Here is a 22,957-nt window from a genome sequence, read left to right on the forward strand (position 1 = left end):
AAACCACAACGCTCGCTCTATCTCTTCCCAGCATCCTCAGCTCCTCGTTGGCTTGGCTGATAATCTCTGTCCCATGATTTTGCTGGACGGTCAAAACAACCCCCCCCTTCTCCTCCTCCTCCCTCTCCTCCAAAAGTGTTTACAAACAGTCAAAGACACAGGAGTGGTGGTTGTGTAGTGATGGGGAGTGGAACACGAGGTCTGTAAGTCGTCAGCGCTGACCCTTGATGAATTCACTGCATCTGACCTTCAATTCACACTTCATCCACTCTCCGCCAAGAGCTTTGAGACACGTTCACTGGCCGGCGGCCATTTACAGTGTCAACAAGCCCAGAAATGAAACCTACAGAGTGTCATCACACGTCATCACAAATAAAATCCTTTTTTTTGTTTGTTTGTTATCAAATATCCACTGGAGACACTGAAATTCTGATAAAAATCTATGAGACAGATCTGGGCCATTATTCAGTAACAATAAGGTCAGAATTTTCTTCAATATCAATACAAAGGTTGATCAAAACAATGTTTATGCACTGTGCAAAAAAACTTTGAGGAACAACACATCTAGCAAATAAACGTTTGCCTCTTAAAAAACTTTGGTTATGTGACATTTTAGCACAATAATTATCAACACTGACTTTCGTGGATTGTCCTAAACTCGTGCTCCCTACGTTTACTAGAGCAACGTGAAATCTGGCAGCTTCTCTTTCTGCTGTCTATGAAGGAGGAATTTGCATTCATGCTGCTCCTCCTCACTTTTCATTGCTTCATTGTGTTTTGTCTGTCACACTGCCATCATTCTCCCTCCGTGAGTCATCAGGATTGTCTTTATTTTGCCATCTCCTGCCCTCCTCCTCCTCCTCCTCCTCCTTCACTGTCCCTCCAGCATTCCTGTGCAATCCCTGCTGTTTGCAAGAAGCCTGCACAGCTGATTGGAGAGAGACAGAGCACCATTCAACTTTCTGCAAACACGCACTCGCTCTTATCGGCCAGCGCTCTTTGCAAGAAAATGTAAACATGAGGGGAGTGCCATGCAAAAACGAGCACAGGTCCAAATCCCGACGCGAGAAAGACAAAACAATTGCGCCCAAAAATGTGAGTGGAGATGAGTGAAATGACGGCCCCTGCTTAACCTTCATGGCCCCACCTGCACACAGACACAGGGGCTCCCCTCCTGCCTCTTTAGCCTCTTTACTGGGGTCCAAGTATGTGACGAGGGGGGCCCCTGACCTCTGAACCCTTAACTTGATTCAAACCCCCGGCTAGCTGCCTTAAGGCCGATCCCACCGATGGATATACAGAGCCAGAACAAGATATGACCTGTTCTCCATTCTTCCCATGTGCGGAGCGTCACATCAACACGGAGCCCCTCATGTACTGTATGACAGCCTCATATTTTCCTGTAGGAAAATAAACCCACACACGCTGTGAAAACATGTACACATCAGCAAAGCATCGCGGCAGGCTCCAACACAAAGAGGCACTGACACAGGCCAGACCATCAACAGGCTGAATCTAATTAGCTCTCATCTGTTTCTGAGAGAGGCTTTTGTTGCACAGCAAACTTCCAGCACCTGGGAGTCAGACGCCACATGAAAAACCACCCAGCAGGGATGTGAGAGGCTGAGCAGCTCTCTGGATGACCGGGGAAAAAAGATATTTATAAAGCAAGCAGAGCAGCTCAGGATAAAAGTTGTGTAGGACTTGCAAACTGCGTATTGTTGCAGCCAGTTTTAGATTCAATGGGTCAAAAATAGATCGATTTTAATAGAGACCCAAAACATACAACATACGATAATTTTTACCTTAAAACAGACAGAAAAGCAGAGCCGTGATTCAAATCCAATTCAAATAATTTACATGTAATGTTTCGTGTCACGCTATGAGCCATGTGGCACGCCGACTAAAGAGAGATCAATAAAGATCCATTAGCAAGGGAAACACGCCTCACACTCAGGACGACAGCCACTCCCCTCTCGCCACAGTAAACAAGGTCAACGATGACTGATGTCCTTCGCCCACCGACCTACCCGCTGCGCCGTGTTTGCACACCATCAAGGACTTCCTCATGTAAGCATGAGAAGAGGAGGCCAAATTAAATGTGCATTGTGCTCGGTCTTTAGCTCTGAGCCTCATCTGAATACTGTGAGCAAGTCTGTGTGTGTGTGTGTGTGTGTGTATGTACAACAATCAGTACATTTACTTGCACAGTTTAATCGAACTAAGACCATAGTCTGACTAAGACACGCAATTGGACAACTGGCAGAGTCTGAGTATACATGCGGAGGTGAAAATTGATTTATTGTCTGTGTACGTCTGACTCCCCTTCCATGGGTGGCGCTGTATCTCTCTACAAGCTAGTGTGTATTAAATCCTGTTGACTTTTACGTCACAGAAAAACAAACGGTGAACAGCGAGATGGATCGTGCTGTGGTTCTGTATGTTTCTCATCTGATGTGCATGTTAATCATGATTCAAATTAGATGGAGCATGACTCTTGTGGTCGCCGTGTTGTGCAAAGACAGACGCCATCAAAGACCGGGGAGGAAATTTTGATCCGCCTCCAGTCCGACTAAGCGTAAACATGCAGGAGTAATCGGACTATGAATCACATTATCCAGGTATGTTAGTCCGACTAAGACAAGCTAAATTTTAGTCAGACAAACGTGTTTGCATGACATAAAGGAAAGATATATATATATATAAAATCGGAATTTTAACATCCTGTTTTTGTCAGGACCAGTAAAACTGGATCACTACATAAAATACCTGTGCAAATACCTGTGTGTGTGTGTATGTATGTGTGTTACATGCACCTGCGTCCAGATTATGACTTCCATGTGTGTAACTCTGACCCTTTACATGTAGCCAGGCAGGACACATTTTATGCACACCTGTGCGAGAGTGCTTAAAGTGTGTCAACACACACACACACACACACATTCTCTGGGTTAATGATTGTGTGTGTGTGTGTGTGTGTGTGTGTGGTGCAGCTGTCGTACCCAGGCCCAGAGCTGAGGAATGTAACGGAGGTGAGAGGGCAGAGGTGTGAGGGTGTTAACGGACTGATGGGGCGCATCACACATTTACTGTATCCACTGTGTAGCTCCGCCTACTGAACTGACACTGTCAAACACAGTCGGAGGTCCAGGCAACACATTTAAATTTAGAGGGTTTAGCACTTACAACCTGGGTTCATTTGACTTTCCAGGGAAGTATCTCAGGAAAACCTCTTAAAAGAGTGGACAAGTAACTTCAACAGACGTGTAGATTACAGAACTCTGACCTGGATGTTTGTCAAAGTACCTCCACACTCTCAGCCTTTGTCAACACACGCTGTGTGTATCACTGCCTGCTGACACAAAAATGTAATCTTTACACAAATCAAAATGGTGCAAGATGTGTTCAACTCAAGCTCAAAAACAGCCATGTCTACATGCATGTGTTTGTCTCATTTTGCAGGTTATGTAAAGTATAAAAATATACCAAAGATGAGGGAGAACGATATAACAAGAGTAGAACTGAACACAGTTAGTTCATTGTTTTTAAAGCTATTCTCAAAAGCAGATATCCTTTGTCTTTTTCCGATCTCAGTGATCAAATTTCTTTGGGTTATTTATTAACTCTTTTTTTTATTCGACAACTGGAATTGATCTGGACCGATACAGAACACACTGTGCAAAGATTAACGGAAAAGTCCCATGGCACAATCTTCCAGTGTTCTGTTATTGACTGAGGTACAGTGTGTGCATACATAGTGAGGCCTCATCTGCTAGTGATCACAGAAATGCAGCATCACACAGCTGCTCACAGTTAACGGTGCCTCGACTGTGGCTGGAGGTGTGCAGACATTTTTCTTTTTTTGTTAGTGGTTTCCCTGTGATCAGCTGGATCAGCAGGCGTCCAGAGTGAAAGCCTGGAACTAAAAGTCAGCACTTTGACGAGCACAAATGATGCTGGGGAGGCTGTTATCAGGCCTGCAGGTGGGCTCTTCAATAATGAGCACAGAAAAAAAAAAAGTACTCTGTCACCAACAGTGTACCAGTCATGTCTGGAGACTGCAGCGAAACACTGCGTTAGTCGATCCAGTCAGTACATGTGCCACAATGACCAAAATAGGGGCTTTAAAATCGACCGGCTGAGCTCAAGATCTTTATAACAGTCCTCTCGTGTTTCTTATCATCAATTTTCTCTGACATCACGTGGCTCCATTACAGCATTAGATATCGGGTGCAGTGCTCATCCTGCCCCCACCAATCCCGGCCCTGGGCCCCGCCCTGCCTTCCACCGTCTCATTGATCTCGCCCTGCACAAACCCTGCACTGCTACATTAAACAACATTAAACCAGTCCCAGTGGAGCGCCGTGTAACCGCTCTAATCATACAGACACTTTCACTATCAAATCTTCCTGCTCGGATTCATCAACCAGCGCACAATTCTATATTTCTATGTGTAAGACTTTTATTTACTAAGCCATAAAATGACCCTAGTGTGTCACCAGAGAATGAGGAAACATGTTAAACTGAAATACTGGCTTCACTGATAACAATGGCACAGTGAGTATATCCACAAAATACATTTTCTGGCTGGTAGCATCGGAGATACTGAAAGTGACCAGACCTAAAAAGCCTTGGTAACCTTCTCAAAAACGCCTTGACCAGAGGAGAAGAAAATCGAGGGTTTGCAGTGGAGGTCTTTTAAAATTAAGACTGCTGAAAGTGAAGAGGGAGTTGACGATTCACTGTGACAGATATGATGGCGTGGAAACTTTTCTCCCAGGCAGGGAAGCAGAACAATGCCGCTTTTCCATGATACAGTTCAAGCACGACACACTGATGCCAAACCGAGTAGAGTCGAGCCGGGTAGTGCTAGAACTGTATAGTGGAAAAGAGGCGGTACACTTTGTCAGCGGATATTTAACATGCATAACGTTTTTATGGTCTGTTACGGTAACACCTTCATTTTCAACCTCCACCTATAACTGATAAGCTCAAATGAGGCTAAATAGGCTAAAAGTTCATAAAACCATGTCACTGAGTATGTGTTTGTGCATGAACAGAGTGGGAATGCATTAACCATTTTAAACGCTAAACGTTTAAAATTTCACTCAGTCAGTGAAATCAGTCACATGACCCAGAAACAAGAGAATATTGGTTACTTCGTAGTTCAAAGCAGTCGCTGCAATAATGGGAAATTCCACTCTGCTGGACATGTGACATGACGGAGACACGCAGGGTCAAAAGTCAGGTATGAAACAGTTTGGGGGGCTGAACTTAGACATGCTGAGATCAGCAGAGAGGCTTCTGATCAGCAGAGAGACATACACAACAGTGAAATTACCCTCACTCTGAGAGGGCTTTTATGAGTTCTTGTTGATTAAAATGACAGTTTTCTGGGCAAAGCACGCAGCAGTCAGCGCGTTCGCGACAACGTGTTTAGTGTTTCAGTGCAGCTTTTAAAATCGGGAAAGATTAAAGTGGATCCGCCGTGTTTGAAGAAGCATCTATCGCAGAATCAGAGGGGTTCAATTAAAGTGTGACCGCAGACAAGGAACAGTTTTCCTCCGCTGGAGGGAATAAAGTCCACAGATGAGAAGAGACGTTTAGGAGAGACGAGGGGAAAACAAGACTGAGCATTGTTGCAACACAGAGACACACACACAAGGTGTGTGCAGCTACTTTTCTTCTGACTTCCATTCATCTGGACATGCATTATCTCTAACCTTAGCACAGTTCATATCTTAGCCTTAAACTTAACCAGGTCTGCCTCATTAGGACCAGGTCATCATGGGGTAGTGTTTATGCCAGAGAGGGTCACACTCACACACTCACACACACACGCGCCAGGATACCATATCCCTCCTTTGACAAGCAGACCACCGCCCTGACTGACTGTATCACTGTATCTTTACCTCATGACTTCACAGAGACACATCAGTGACTCAACACACATTCCTGTGTGTAATTAAATGTACAGTGAAGCAACGTAAATGCAAAAAAATGTCTTAGAACTTGACTTTTTTTTCTCTTCTTTATGTGAAACATCCTCCAAATTCTTATGCTTCTGAGTGAAAGGCATGAATATAAATAGAAGTGAAGCATCTCTCTCTCTCTCAAGTGGTTGTGAAGTCATGTGACGTCCAACTGTCTTTATATAAAGATACCAGTGTTTTCGGGCTATAAACAAACAAACAAACAGATGACACAATATAGTAGTTGTAATCATAATTTAGATTTGAGTAATGACTTTCATAGAACCCGAGGCTGCTTTTCAGGAAAGGACAAAACAAACTAGTAACAGACACTACGAGTAGGAATGCTTGCACTATAAAAGCCAGTGTGAAGTAAATAAAAACGATCCACGCATCATCCCTGTTCAGGACGTCCAGTGAGAACTGAGCAGCCTGAGTCCGCGTCCTGGTGCAGGGGCAGACATCAGGACAAAAGACTGTTCATTGTGACACCGTTTGCCGCCCACAGAAAGCAGCAGAACAACACTGACCAAACACTGCAGTTTCTCAACACTTACACCGCCGTGTGTGTGTGAGTGTACACACACTGTGGCTATGTACACTCGTGTTAATCCTCTTAGGAAATCACGCTCTCTGGCCCGCGCCACGACGCACGCACGCACGGCTCCACTCCTCCACACACGCTCCAAACACAATAAGGCACAGGTATGAGCGGCTAACGGTGCCGGCTACTTACGTGGTTCTCAGAGTAGGGAGGTATTCCAACAAGGCAAAAGGCAACTCCATTCATTGGACAGCGGAAACTGTTCGTCTGCAACAAGGAGACGCAGGGTTTCTGCTGCTGCTGCTGCTGCTGCTGCACGAGCGGCAACAGACGCGGGCGAGTGAGCGACGCTGCGCTCAAACGCAAACTTTTATGGTCGACACTGCTCCGGCTTCCTTCCTCCAGAGAAAATCCCACTCTGCTGCTGTTGTTTGGGGCCGTTCAGTGAGTGCGCTCCCCCCCTCCTCCTCCTCCTTCTTCTCCTCCTTCTCCTCCTCCTCTTCTTCCGCCAGACCGCATCAGTCGCACATAAGTAAATCCGTGTGTGTGTGTGTGCGTGCGTGCGCGCTGCCTGGAAACGGAGCAGCGTCAAAACACCGAGAAATAAGCGCGGGGGGGGGGGCGTTCACCGGAAGTCGGGAGGCTCAGCCTTCAAAGTAAGTTCATGTAGAGGTCTGTGGATTTCTGGATGGATGACGCTGTGATATCATGATGTTATGTTCAGTCTTTAATAAAGAACCTAAAACAAATACTTGAGTAAAAGAATCTTACCATAAAAAAATGACTTTGGTAGAAGTTGGAGAATATGAATACAGACCATAATAAGTCTTCTAATTCTGATTTTATGTGGTAGTAGTAACGCGTAACAAAGATAGATAGAGGAAATGTAGTGGAGTAAGTAAGTAGAAGTTAGAAATATAAATAAAGTAAAGTACAGACACGTTAACACTGGTTAGATAGATAGATAGATAGATAGATAGATAGATAGATAGATAGATATCCAAATATGGAAATGATTATTTTAGAAGAAGAAGAAAAAAACTTGAAAGTTTATGCCAAAGCTTTTAAGGTGAACATCTCTACCGGAAATCGTTTGCTTTGTGTTCAACTTGACACTTTGGGGAGGGTGAATCAATGAGCTCCGCCCTGTAAACCCACGCAGTGCGAGCTCCCTCTGGCTGCGTGAACACAGTGTGAAAACAGTGGGGAGTTGAGCGGGGCGTGGGGGGCGATTCCACACTGATATAGTTTTCTGTTAACACGTTTTCAAAGTTTTAAAAATATCTCACAACTTTGACATTTGGCTGCACAATATTCGTCTTTAAATGAATGAAATATCCTTTAAATATCGCTGAATTACTCTCGTAAGTGTCTCACCTTTGTGCAGAGACCGACCAGTGAATTAGCATTTGAACCTAAGCTGCATTCACATGTTAATTGAGGTTTGCTCAATGCAGTGTCACTTAAATGCTTTAAAGTAGTTCATTTGCACAAACGCTGCTTTCAATCTGTCATTTTGAAATGCACCATCAAAAAAAAGTGTCACAGTGTTTCAGTAAATGATCAAACACAACAAAGCACAATACTTTTTAAAATTAAAATCCAATTTAAATTACCAGTGTCAATTAATCTTCTAATTTAAAATTTGTTTAAATGTTTGTGTTACTAGCAGTCAAAGAAAAGTGTTTCAGCTTACATCAATGAACAAAAAAGCAAGTATTCACATTTATCTCCACACTAATAATTATATTTGCATTCACATATGCCTCTGTTAAGGCATTACTCAAAAAATAAACAACATGTTTTGAATACATTTTCTGAGGATGTAGGTAATAAGCCAAAAAAAGATTTTTAGTGATGATCCACACATGATTCAGGATTTGTTTCAAAGAATGCTGACACTGTAGAAACAATCACACAACCTGATCGTGAATCAGTACCAGGAACACGAGCCACACAAGGTCAAGTGTGTGATTCAAACTGATAAATACAACAGAAAAGAAAAAAGTGGCTGAACAAAGCCTGAAACCATAAATCACATAAATCACAGAGCGATGTCACAAATCCTCCCCGAGCAGATAGAGTAGACGACTTCTCAGAAAAGTGATGGCAGTCATATTTTTAGCTGCAGATGAATATAGTCCACATGAATCAATAGGTACACAATACGGTCAGGGGAAGCTTAGTCATCAGCCAGACAGGAACTTCACACTGCTGCTGCCAAGAAGTCACACTACATCATATACTGTATGAGCGCAAGGTGTCAAGATGTATATGGACAGAATATACAACAGTGAGAAACATGTGGGACTGGGAACTGAACTTTCATACTTTTGTGGTCCTTTCACACAAGGGTCACAGGGATGCTGGTGCCATACACCCCTGTATCCCAGAGACAAACAACCATCATTCCAAATCCTGATTCAGAGCCTAAGGTCTTAACATCATTAATGTCAGTGAGCCAATAAACATCCTGTACAGCATGCAACCGCGCTGTGTCGAGACACTGCAGGACATTCCACTTTAGAAGTGAAGCTCTTTTCCCCAAAGGAGAAGAGGACGATGGGGCTTAAACGTGTGTGTGTGTGTGTGTGAGTGAGTCTGTGTTTAAAAACGTAATCAAACACTTTAGAGTTATTCCTTGTCCGAATGCAAGGGGATGATCAGGGTCCAGTGTGGAACGCAATGTCACTGTACTTAAAAGTTTTGTACTACAGCTTTAAAATGTATTTCATAAAAATTGGTATTGAAAAAAGTAAGGGTATTAAAATGCATAAATCAATATCAATACCGTATCAAAAACTTTTTTAATCAATACTCAGCTCTGGAAAGATGGAAAATGGAAAAAGAAGCTAAAAAAAACCTTGACTTTGGCTGTAGCAGTGGCTCAAAGCTGGGGGCCCATGTGGCTCCCATTACTCTGAGGGGAGCAAGTATCAGAGAGCCACTTCAAACGCCAGCCTGCCTATGGGGAAACACACTGGAGTCATCAGGGGGAAAAAAGCAGCTTACAGGAGCACATCCCAAGCCAAGATCTGTGGCTGAAACCTCGGCCTTCGTCTCAACATGTCTCCTCCGTCTGCTCACTCTCTCCTCACAACCTCCATCCTCTGATTCTGTCCTCCCGCCGCTTCAACGCACACACACACACAAACCCGCTGCCAGAGGCTTACAGAGGACACACTCAGTAAGTCCCAGTCTTGACCTTCAGTCGCCTCCATCTCAACTTACTATTTGAGATGGATAATTACCATATGGGTCGTAAATCCTCTCTCTCTCTCTCTCTCTCTCTGCCTCAGGTCATTCATATACCACAGTCAGAGAGGCTTACAGCAGTGCTGTCACTAAACACACCAGACTCAGCTGTTAAATATTGAGATTTTAGACATTTCCTTCCTAAATGTTGGAGATTAAAACATGTTTTCAGGATTTTTAAGTCCTTTTAACTGATCTACAGCTCGGCATTGTTCGGTGTGATTCTCGTGTCGGACGTCGCGCTCATGACTCGTCCTGTCATGACACATGTACTTAAAAAAAGCACCAGGGACTATCCCTAACAATGAGTAGAGTCAAGCCGAGTCGTGCTAGAACTGTGTAGTGGAAAAGCACCAACACATTCATGGGAGTATGTTATTGTGTGCGCTCCATGTGTTTTTTATTCCAGCAGACCTGGGGATAAATCAGTCTGTGCCCTGACATCTTCCTGTGGGAAGTGCGCTCCCCTCCTGTGCCGTGGTTTGCCCACATCTTACCCCTGATTGCGAGCAAACACACACTCACGCCGTACGCATCAATCTGCCTGTCAGACGAGCAAAATGGGGTCTTCAATAATTGATGGCCTCTGGTTGGCTGAGATTGAGAGGTGTAGAGAGAAAGAGGGAGATTTGTGTGTTTCAGGGGTCAGGGGTCACGACGGAGCAGGTGGCATATTTTATAAGGGAAGGAAATTGAATGCATATATAGCCAAAAGAAGTGTCTGATTCCACTGCACTTGATGTAATTATATAAAATTTCTACTTTAAAATGTATTTATTTGGCTTAGTAGTGCACTTTTATGAGCCAAAATGTTTCCAACATTCTTGGAATTCACAGAAATCCATTTTTCTATTCAAGGTTACAAACCGCTTGCCCCGTCTCTGCAATAAAATCCTGTGAATCATCAGAGTCAGGAAGGAAATAGTCATTACTACTAGTCATTTTATTGTGTGTATTAGTCTCTATGTGTGGTCCTGTGATGACTGTTCATAGATCTCTCCAGGGTGTAGCCCACCGTTCGCCCTATGTCAGCTGGGATTGGCACCAGCACCCTCATGTGGAGGTAAAAGCGGTAGAAGACGGATGGATGGATAACAGATCACGACGTCTCATTGCCGTCTACTGCGATTCTCTCCCTTTAAATGTGAATAAGACAACAAGAGAACAATCCCCATGATCCCTCACTGTCTTTTCTTATTGTTTTGACTGACAGACTCCCCCAGGAACTACATACTCTTTAAAGTGAACATCTAAGGATTCTCCTCGTCCGTGTGCTGACCTTATTCGCTGACACACAGCCTTGGGCACTGGCTGAATCCTTGAGATTGACTGATCTGGATGGTGATGTGAGGCGACACGCCCTGATTCCTGTCCCTTGATGGACGACTGAGGACCAAACCTCCAAACAAGCATCATCCCATTTACTCAATCAGGCCGCGCCCTGACTCACATCTCCCTGCCTTGGCCGAGCGAGATTCCAACCATGAAGTATAGACGGAGGAATGATGGCGAGTGAGGATTCCAGGCCACTTCACAGAGATAATACGCTAATATTAATTGTGATCACTCCATTTATTGCAACTCAACCCCTTCACATCTCCACTGCTCCACTCCGCTTCCCTGCAGTTATTGAGTCCGTCACCCTCCTGTGCGCACACACACACACACACACTTTTCAGTCTGACGAGTGTAGCTGCCAAATCTTTTCAACATCGTTGACTTTTAAGAGTCTGTAACAAGAGTCTGTCCCTCTCTCTCAGACAGGCCACGCGATCCCAGCAGCACTTAAAGCTGTAGTTTGTGCCATTTATTTATCAACAAATGTCTGTCACAGACAAACCGCTGTAAAATTAGTTCACACAATGCTGTGAGGACATTTTTGCGCTGCACACACAGAGCGACACATTTTTACACAACCAGTGAAGTGTTTGGCTGAAAACACAAATAAGTGCCTCGTGAAAAGTTTCCAAAAGTGGATTCTACTGCTAAAAATAAACCTGAGAGTTCAGTTAGACTTGACAATCATGGTCATGATTTTGGCTTCTCATAAGCATGATTGCCTTGACATTGAAGACATCTCTAAGCAACTATCTGCAAAAGGTCCAACTTCCAAAATACAGCTGCTGCTGTTCACTGCATCGTGCAGCTCCAAGTTTTTAGGATAAACCTAGACAAGTAACACTATGTTAACATGCAACTATGCTGGATTTTTGCGGGAAACACAAATATCTTTACTGAACTACACACACACATCCCTCCCTCCCAGTCTGGCACTGGTTATAAGATCAAGGCAGCAATAGCGTTATTTTAGACAGTCAATGTGGCAGTGACAGTGACGATAGAGCGGTAGATACAAGGGGGAGCTCCGTAGAGAAAGAGACGGAAAAAAACGATCAGATTCGCAAAGTTGACCACAACACATGGACTTCCTGAATGTAATGTAATGAACTTTATTTCTATAGACCTGGGCACATCAAGCATAAGCTGGTTGAATCTCTGCTGTGCTTGCGAACAGTTACAATTTCTGTTAAATAGGTCTGGGGCGAGGCCGTTAAGTGCTTTAAAAACAAACATTAAAAGTTTGAAATCAATTCTAAAATGCACATGTAGCCAGTGAAAGTATTTGGATTGTGGAAAGCAAAAAATCTTATGTGTGGCAGAGGTTCACAGATGTCGCTGCGTGTGTGCATGTATCCGTTTGTGTGAATGTGTGAGAGACAAGCTGAAGTCTTCGGGTAATAAGTTACACACTGGAGCTTTAATGAAGGCGCCTGAAGAGCCTCAAAAAAAGACAACATGTGCAACTCCTGTTGAGCTGCAGCGTCTCCTGCTTTCAGCTCATCTAATATGAGGAAGAGGAACCCTCTCACTGCGTTCACCGCAAATGTAATAAAAAGCTGATTTTCACCGTTCACTGGGCCTGATAACACGAGACGTGTCTGGTGCGAGATGCAGACGTTAACGGGCAGCTGCAGAAACGCTCATAGAAATATCTGCAGCTTAAGACGTATATACGTCAGCATGTACATATGAACACATACATGAGTGTAAACAGCTGATGGAGACACTATGGTGATATTTATGTGCTTGTGTGAAAGAGATGTTGATAGCGACGGAGTCTTTCTGTTCACTCGGGGTCATGGTCTGGCTGCCTGTTGACACAGAGGATCCTGTGGACTCCTTTCAAAGGGGGTTGTGCGGGTAGCGCGGGGAGGGGGTGAGCGCCGACCCCTGGCCTGTGTGGATTCCAGCCAGGGCTGTAAATATCGGCTCTCTGCGCGACAGGAGGAGTCCTCTTTGTCTGGCGGGACAACTGGTACGAGAGGCGGGAACAGCTGAGCGGTCAGACACAGACACGGGCTTTGTAAGTGTCCTGTACCGACACACTGAAACCTGACTGCGAGGCTGCACTGCAACCTCTGCTCAGGCCGGTGCTGTTCAAAACAAAGAATGTAAGCGTGTGTGTAAAAGTAGCTTGCACAACTGAACAAGTCATATTTCCTATTCATTTATTCAGTCTTTTTACAGTGCAAAGAAGAAAAATTGGCTAGGAAACTTGAAACTTTCAGACTGTAATGTTCGTTAAAATGAGGAAAGAAATGGTCAAAATTGAAGAAAGTTGTATATGTTTATCACAAGAAAGTTTAGAATATTATCTTGTTAAAACATATCTTTTTAGGTAAAAAAAACTAAACAAGAACAACTTCCCCTGTAATGAGGCTGATGTTGCAGTGTAGTTTGTGCCATGTTTACAGGTCAGGAGACTGGAGCACCTTTATCTTTATATTTTTTATTGAACATTGTCAAATTGATGCACTGGGGCACAAATAAAGTGACTTGACTTGATCCCATTTAGCAGAACGATGGCAGGGAAGGTAAAAGTGGCCATAATGTTTTATAAGAGGGTTATATTGTCACAGCAGACTAACCCTCATTTCACTCGGTCACTGTATCTCTTCTGACTCGCTGACCCATCCTCTCTCTCCCTGTCTCCCCCCCACACACACTACAATTCACTGTAGTCCCCCCCTCTGTCTTGCAGCTGCTCCGCTCACTCCTCTGCAGGACTCGATAACACAAACAGAAAACAACCACGAGCCTGTGGACACTGAGTCCTCCGCCGAGAAAGAGACACATTCAAATTGGGGCTCTGGATGTTGGAGAGGGCGTTCGCTTGGGTCGGACACTGGAGAGTATGACTCACTGAGGCCAAAAATGTACACACACACACACACACACACACACACACACACACACACACACACACACCACACCACACCACACCATCTTGTGCCTTTGACTGGATGTGGTGGATTTACCACAGACTCAGACCTACTCAGCTCCAACTCCCTTTAACTTCAGCCCCCGTTTCCACTGAAACAAGCATCCGTATCCACATCTACTTGGCCTCATGTGCTCTCGCCGGCCACTTTATTAGGCACAACTACTCGTTAATGTAAATATCCAATGAGCTACTCAAATGGCAGATGAGCTACCCAGTGAGCCAGATTTAAACTGGCTCACTGGGCTACTTCTCTGGAGAAGTCAAAATTTAACCAAACATAACGTCCAACTACGAAAACACAATTTTCTGTTCAGGAATGCAAGTAAATAACTATAATTTGACATCTAAATCAAGAAATAATAATGTGCTTTACTAATTTTTCTTCAATTCCTTCAATAATAGTTATATTTTAGCATTAAAAATGTCATTTTTGGTTAAAGAGCTTCTATTAACCACCGTATTAACCATTACAGAAACATAACCATTACCAATGCTATCAATTTAGGGCAGCTGTGGCTTTGGGTGGTGGTCTATTGAATTTGTTATCTTCCCGTTTATCTCATCCCAACAAAGAAAAAGAAAAAAGGAAATAGCCCAAGTCTGACCAGGGAGAACGGTGGATGTTCTGGTGTCACTGTCACAGTCCACCAGTCTGTCTCCAATCCATCTAAATCCTCACATGTGCAGACAACAACGAGTGAATCACCTGGGTATTCCACGCTGTTACTATAAATGTAACGTCCACCTTTTCCTTTTCATTTCCCTTAAACCTCGATTGAGAGACAGGGATGGAAAAATAAACAGAGGCTCGTATTTCCAGTAGCAACACTGTGAGTTTCCTTCCTGCAGTCTGCTGTCACTTCATTGAGCCTAAATGTGCTCGCAGACTCTTTACCTTTCACAATTCCACTTCCTGCTTCGAGCATCACTTCCTGCAGAAGGAGGCAGGGCGTTGGGTGGACAATGGAAATATGCGGCAAGAATGAGTTACAACGAAGAAGTCGGGAACCAGTTGCTGTGATATGAGTGAAACAAAATATTTACAACAGATTTCTCTGCTGGTCAGTGATGAGTCAGGTTTGTCCTGAAATAACTCACTTATCATCGTTATGGTTCAAGTGAAAAAGAACAATTGGAAAACGTGGATATGTTTATTTTATCGTTTGGGAAAGATGTCGGTAACAAGCGTGACGAATGTTGTTGAATATAATGTCTTTGAATCCTCTGAGGTATTAATGAAATAAGCAAACCGAGAGTTTCCTGGAAATGCTATAAACCATATATTGTGTTTTTAATTTCAACCTGACGTTCTGTTTGATAAACAGTAACTTTAGAAACCACCACAGACTCATCCTCCAGTGATAAAAATAAAATAAAACGTTCTTGTGACTTAATTAAATGAGCCAGTGACAGATTTCCTTCAGCAGAAGCTCAGAGCCGCAGCTCTCACAGTATATGCAGTCAATGAAATAATCCTGTATGTACGAGGAGATCATATCCTAATCCCTGGAGTGCTTCTGAGATAAGTTTGTCTAGACGTGGCTATAAGTGGAGGAGAGGAGGCTGCACAAGGAGGAAATATACACAATGTACACAATGATAATGCATGTATGAGTCACAATCATAAAAACATTTAAATAATGCAAACGCTACATACAGTAGTTGTGCATTCACTCACTGACACTTTACTTTGAAAGAAATCAAAGATACATTATGAAAACTTCATCAGACTTATGTTTGAAAAAGTCCAGGGGAAAGAAAACCCTGATTTATCTTGGCTTTTTTTGGCCAGATTTATAGAAAATGTGCAGATATTAAGGAAGAGAATATTGTATTCAATTTAATGGTCACCTTTTTTTTGCCGGGTGATATGTTATCAAAGTGTTTTGTTTCTAAGAAAATCCTGGTTAAGTCGTTAATCAACAGAACAATGTGACGCAAAAAGCTACATATTGAAGGAAATTATATCACTATATATGTATATATATATATATATATATATATACATATATATTGTTATAAATTGCCTAAATTCCTGGACTTTGATCAACAAGTGACTGACCAGAGAAAAGAACAGAGAGGATTATAGAGTGTTAATATAAATGTGCACAGTCATCAGAGTCAACAGCAGAAATAAACTGTTCACGTTTGAGTTTAAACTACGACCATCTGCTGCAAAGATTCCACTAAACAGATTATCCTCACCCCCTGTGCAAAATACACAGAGAGAGACAGTCAGTTACATGTGGAGGCCACAAGGGGGCTCCATACTGCGCTGACAGGAAAAGGCGGGCTAAGGATGGAGGGAATGTGAAAAAAAGTTGTGTCCTCACACATACACACACACACAGATCTATGGTGAGGTTTTCATTCTGTCCCCATCAGTGGGATTAAAACAGGATTTATGGTGATGATTGTAAAACAGTGTGAAGGAACAGTGTGTTCTGCTGTCAATGTGTGAACCAGAGACTGAACGAGGACAAGATGAGACTCTTTCTTTCTTTTAATTAAAGTTATAGGGTGGGAGATCATTTTCTGGATCATTTTATCATTAACTGAAAAGTACTGAAAGTTACCGATGCTATGCAGTGCTCGTGAATCTGTGTTCGTTGTGCGTTCCTGTGCTCTGGAGGCGTGGCTTCGAAGGGAATCTGAAGAAAGGGGCTCATTTTTTCCAGGATTTCTAACCCTACCGTTAACTCTATTTTTTTAACACTTCACCAAACAGCACAATCCCATATATTCAATATATAACTCAGGAAATGAATACATCCATCCATCTTCTACCGCTTTATCCTCCATATGAGGGTTGCTGGTGCCAATCCCAGCTGTCACATATATGGCCAATTTACCTAATCCTAATCTGCATGTTTTTTGGAGAAAACCCCACACACTTTATTCCAACCGCGTCGTGAACCCGGGTCTTGCTAACATATTAAATCTATAAAAATGTGCTGCATCTGAGTTCAGTTTTCGCTGTGATGAAAACCAGAGCATTTCTTCAGTCGTCTGAAAATCGGGGCAGTAGGTCAGTAGGTCAGTGGCTGATGTGAGGCACAGAGTTTATTACTGATAAGCAGCTGCGGTGCTGCTCGTGCACATGATGAACAAAGTAATAGAACAGCTGCTCATTCCAGACTGACAACCTTACACAAACACCTGGACACTGCCGGAAAGAGGTCAGAGAACTCCGCTGAGCTCAGTGCACGCCAAGGCCGACCCATTTAGGTTAAATTAAGAATTAAATAAAGACGCAGTAACTCGCAGCCTCCTGACTGGACGATCACCTCATACTTCTGATAAACATCATCCCTCCGCTTTGTTCCATTTATCTCAGCTCAGCTGCTCATCCTGTGTCATCAGCATGTAGATCCCTGACATGGGCTGTGCTGACAGGAAGGGCTTTAACCACACAGGTTAACCTTTGACCTCCCCCGCAGGAAGAAGAAGAAAAAGAAACACACCCCTCCCAGCCAGCCACTCTGCCATCTGCATTCATTCATTCATTCATTGCTCGCTCGACCCCCACAAGTGCATCGAGCTTTGGGTCCAAACCGAGCACTTCGTCCTGAGACGAGCAGGAGCTGTTTAATTCCAGGACGTGGACGTCCTCCTTTCTTTCACAGGACAATCTGACCATTGTTTGCCTGCAGGCGTTTACTTGATTATAGGACATGAACTCTGTACTGACATCGTTCACATCTTCATTTTTACTCTGTGAAGGATGTGCAACATGTCGTACTGAAAGAGAAACTGGGGGGAATTTAAGTGTTTTTATCACAACAACAACTGTGCAGAAAAACTATAAAGTGCATTAAATAAGTTTCAGTAGAAATAGCAATATTGAATATGAATATGCAATATGATACAGAGGCTTTACTTTTTTGTAATTTTTGTTTTGAACATTTCTTATTGAAACTTTGATTTAACTGTTTGAGAATAAAAGAAAGGATTTAAAAGTAGTGAATAATCTATGCTGTCGATGATCTGATAAAGTTGTGGAAAGGAAAAGGAGTCACACTTCAACGACACACAGATAAGTGAGCGTTCAAACTTCTGCCCAAGATTGCACAAGGTTAAATCCTCTAAGTGTAAATGTACGAGATGAAGCCGCGACAAAAGTGACATTATTGAGATGAAAGTGATTCAGGAAGCCAGGAAGTAGTTCAGCGTCTGAGTCTGTGTGCGTCGTCTACACATGAAAAATACTCCTGTTGTTCAAACGGTCAGCAGCAGATCCTCCGCATGGGTGAGAAGAGCGACATATGTATGTATATGCTTAAATATGTGTGTGTGTTTCATTTCCATTGAGATGCAAATACACACACAGAGTTCATGCTCACAGAGTCTCTCTATTAGTGTCTGCTCCTCGGGACAATAGAGCGAGACATTCCTCAGAGTCCACAGATCAGAGGGCCGTGGGGGGTTTGGAGGTCTATGGGTGGGGCATCAGATTAGACCACCTGTTCCACAATCAGGCTCTCATTCTTTCTCTTTATCCTTCTCTCTCTCTCTCTCACACACACACTCGCACACTTGTTGTTGTTCACATTCCCTCTCACTATATCATTTGTAACTTAATAACATTCTTTCTTCTCACTCACGCACACACACACACACACACACACACACACTTTCAAATGCACACTTTCACTCTCATGAAATATCTCCCCCTGCTGCTGCTGCTGCTGCTGTTGCTGCTTCGCTCTGGGTTAAATTTGTCCGCATTCCATTTCAGTCACATCTATGGGAAACAGACAAAACAATTTGCCAGATAACTCTGGCTGAGAGCCACACACGCACACACCACATTACAGTTAGACATATGTCGCCTTGTCATCCAAACCAAGCCTCCGGGGAGAGTCATGTTCAGACAGCAGAGTAAACACAGCAGCGTCGTCACCTCAGTCCACATCAGTGAAGAAGGATTCCCTCCACTAGGTGTAGAGTGTAAGTCAGGGGTGTCAAACATACGGCCCGGGGGCCAGAACCGGCCCGCCAGAGGGTCCAATCCGGCCCATAGGATGAATTTGTTAAAATTTCACACTACGATTACAATCTAAACGTAATGTCAAATACAATATTTTTATCTTCCAGATACCAGTGACTAAATGTTTGTGCCTTTATAGATCCAGATGTGATGTGTAAATAATAAGTTTAGGCATAATATTGTTGAAATTGCACTTATATATCTCAAGAAATGTCATGTTTTGTAAAAATATCCTTCATTAAATGTAAAACAAAGGAGAAAAACAAAGGCATTCTTGTTGTTCATAGGTTATTATGCTATTATTTTACTATTTTTACTGGTACGGACCACTTGAGATAAAAATGTGCCATTTGTGGCCCCTGAACGAAAATGAGTTTGACACCCCTGGTGTAAGTGTTAATGCAAACGTCCACACGAGACAATCACATCAGTGCATTCATACATGTAGAAAAAGTGAAGACGACTTGTTGAAGTTCAAACCGATCTCACAACCATCTCTGAAGTTTTCAGATGTATATATATGGTAGAAAATAACCAGTGAATGACAGTCTTGTTAAGGCCAGAGGTCAAAGGTCAGGCACTAGATTTGCTACACCAACAGAGAACATGTAATAAAGTTTGCTTGTAGATATTAATCTTCCTCTTGGTGCTTGTGCTGTTGCAGAAGAGAAAAGAAAACACTTGTTTCTCTCTAATGGATGTGGTCAAACAACTCCATTTCCAGCTCCACAGTTGACAGGACACCACACAGACACCACAGCCCGACCCAGGTCTGCCTTAATGACTATTGATCGGGGAGAACTAATGACCCAGAATGATTTTCAAGCAGCTCTGACATTTAATTCATCCTCAGGCAAGTGCTGTGCACGAGAACTCTTGTAAAAGTCACTGTGCGTCTGAACTTTATGAAAGCAGTCACCTCCACCGCAGACGGACTCTGCTGCTGCCCTCGCTGCGTCGCTCTCACGGACACTTTATATCACCAGGCTTTTCTGATTCCTCACTGAGCCACTGCCCGCCCTCCTTATCGCTGCATGTCTCTGTTTATGTTTTTTTAACGACCACATCAGCGTGTGTTTACGCCACCAAAGGAGAGTAAAATCCTTCCAAAGACGGCACATCCAGAGTCATCCTGGAACTGCAGGATAACTGGGCCCATTTTAGTGTAAACACACACACACACACATGCAGAGAGAGGCCGACGGCAGGAAACACAGGAGGAGATAAAGCTTCACGGCCACACCACTACATGACAATCATGCACACGGTCACGTGATCAACAGGAAGTACAGTAATCATATTTAGCTGTTACATCACAGTCCGTTCACAGTGTGCCAGTGTCAGTGCCAGTGCTGTGTCAGCGTCTCACATCACGGCACCGTCTTTATAAATAGTCTTCATTTCCTGTGAGCTATTTGTGCTGTTGTAGGCGACATGCTCGTTCTTCATCTCAGGCGGTGAACTGATACTCAAGAGTTTGTCTCTCTCTCTCTTTCTCTGAGAGTGTGTGTGTGTGCACGACACAGAGGTCGCGACCCATACGTGTGGCATCATTCATGTGTTCACCAACACTGAAGAAATGAAGAAAAAGCAGAAGAAAAAAAGGAAACTCTTTTAACTTCACTGAAATATGTAAATGCTGTTTTTCAGTGAAGTTCAGCGACGCACACACACACACACTCACACACACATTGTCTGGGCAGCGATGACATCACCTCAGCTGTCACCCTGACACACAGACAGAACAGAAGACGCTCCCTTCACGGTGCACATGTATAATTCACTGAAAGGAGGGGTTGGAGTAGTTGGGTGTGTCTCCTCGCCCTCCTCCTCCTCCTCCTTACCCCACACTTCTGCTTCTCCTTCAAGACAAACCTGATGCTCGCACCACTTTCGCCTCAGGAGAAGAGAGGAGACAACGCTACAGAAGAGACGGAGGGAGTGAGGGAGGGACGGGTGGATGAGGTAATCAATGAGCGGGATGAGCACTGGCAGCATGATGAGGGCGACAGAGGCGAGGGGGGAGAGAGGAGAGGGCGTCTCTGAGTGCTAAACCATTCATCACACGCTTCAACTACGAGCAGCTGGCCGCCTGCAGCCTGCTCACAAACACACACATGCACACTGTGTAGCCTGACAGCAGCAGCCGGCCTCCACTCTCCCAGAGTTCTCTCTGTCAAACAGGTTGTAAAACAAACCAAATATTTAAAAAAAGAAAAAAACAACACTCCTAAACACTGTCGCTTTCTGAGGATACTTTCAAGTGCATGAGAGAAAGAGGGGGGGATCCATCAGGCAGCTGCTCTCACAGCTCTGCTGTCTGTGTAAACAAGTGGAGCTGCCGGTGACAAGTGCTGCAAAGGCGGGCGACACGAGGAGAACGCGGTGTTTTTAACGGAGCAGCAGCAGCTTCACTCAGGTCACAGTGAGAGGAGTGATGATGCTGTGGGAGCAGCCACACCCCTCTCTTTAGGCTTTTTCTTTCATTCAATCATTGCTGATTTAAAAGCACTGGGATGTAAAGACAAGCCGCTGATAGCTGTTTTGATGGCAGCGCCTCTGCCCGGCCCTGTTTCTGCTTCCACCTCTAACCTCAGGGTGAGTCGTAGCTCATCAGAGGTTGGGTGAGAGGGTGAAGCATGTTTAGTTTTTGCCTTGAGGCAGATGAAAAAGCTGAGGATAGATATTATGAACGCACCACGAGCTGCTGCTGCTGCTGCTGCTGCTGTGTGTGTTTTGTTTGAGTGAGGTGTAAATGTGTGGTCCCCTTCACATCCCTCTCCTCCTCTCCATCCTCACCTGGTCCATGATTTCAGCGAGCCTGCTCCCTCCTCCTGTTCCCAGTCATGGCACGAGATCTCTCCGGCTGTCTCCTTCCTTCCCTCGTCTTGTCCTTGTTCACTATAGTCCCAAAAAAAAGGCAAACCCAGTCTTGCTCTCCTCACACAGGCGAGGCAGCCTGGCAACCCGCTGCTGCTGCTGCTGCTGCTGCTGCTGCTGCACTGCTCCACAGAGGCATGGCTCTGTCTGTCCTTGTGTCTCTGACTGTGACAGCCTGGTACACTCCTCTCTTGTCTCTCTTCCTCGTCCTCTCTCCTTGTCCTGCTGCTCTGGGTGGAGGCTGGAAGCCTAACAGGGCGTGTGTGGAATCTTCACCTATCTCCCAGATAACCACACACACACACAGAGGGAAGAGACTCCCGCTCTCCGTTTTCGCTCTCAAGCTTCTTCTTTTTTTTTACTCGTTCCCAGTGTGTGTGTGTGTGCTGCTGGCCCCTTGCCTTCCCTCCCCTCCCTCTCTCCCTCTCTCCACTTCCCTCTTTTCTTTCCACCTCCCCTCCCCCTGCTGCTGCAGCCGTGGAGAGCAGGAGCGAGCAAATGAGAGAGAAGGAGTGGAGGAGAGAGGAGGGCGGTGGGGAGAGATTGGCTGGCGGTGAGACCATGTGACTCCCGGCAGAGGACTGTGGGACCCTCTACCAGCTGTCCAGCTCATGCTTCCCTGAAAACCTCTGTTGCCATTGACAACAGCTGCCGTGCAACACACCAACCACAGCTCTCTTAACATAAAGCCATTGGCTGATGGGATGCATGGACCACGCCCCCTCTGTTGTTGGGGGGAGCATGTTGGGACGTGTAGTCCAACCTCTGGTGATGTTTCTTTTTGTTTTTTTGAGAGCAGACATCTCTGTGCCCCTGGGAGGAATGTTGCTCCCCCAGCACCCGCCTCTCTCTGCAGAGACGTCCATGCATCAGTGTGTGTGTGTGTGTGTGTGTGTGTGTGAGTGACGTCCAAAGAGAAGGACAGCAGTGACACCAACACGCACATGAGGGAGGGAAGAGGAGAGACCTCGAAGCCCGGGCATTCTTGGTCAGCCAGGAAAAAGACATCCTCTGTCGTTTCCCTCTCGACC

At 44.4% G+C, this 22,957-nt stretch overlaps 1 protein-coding gene across 2 annotated transcripts in view; it reads right to left on the reverse strand.

Moving 5' to 3' along the window:
• arhgap23a (Rho GTPase activating protein 23a) overlaps positions 1 to 22,320 on the reverse strand; it is a 70,664-nt gene extending 48,344 nt beyond the window's left edge. Inside the window, exon 1 of one of the 2 annotated variants that reach the window (XM_044050106.1) lies at positions 21,846 to 22,320. In XM_044050106.1, the coding sequence (XP_043906041.1) occupies positions 21,846 to 21,854 (9 nt within the window). In that variant the 5' untranslated portion in view covers positions 21,855 to 22,320. Of the gene's footprint in view, positions 1 to 6,708; positions 6,996 to 21,845 lie in introns of those variants that run through there. The other variant, XM_044050105.1, reaches the window with a different exon arrangement.
• Positions 22,321 to 22,957: the final 637 nt, after the last annotated feature.

The sequence above is a fragment of the Solea senegalensis genome, linkage group LG19 (genome assembly GCF_019176455.1).
Source record: "Solea senegalensis isolate Sse05_10M linkage group LG19, IFAPA_SoseM_1, whole genome shotgun sequence".
In the NCBI taxonomy this organism is placed as follows: domain Eukaryota; kingdom Metazoa; phylum Chordata; class Actinopteri; order Pleuronectiformes; family Soleidae; genus Solea; species Solea senegalensis.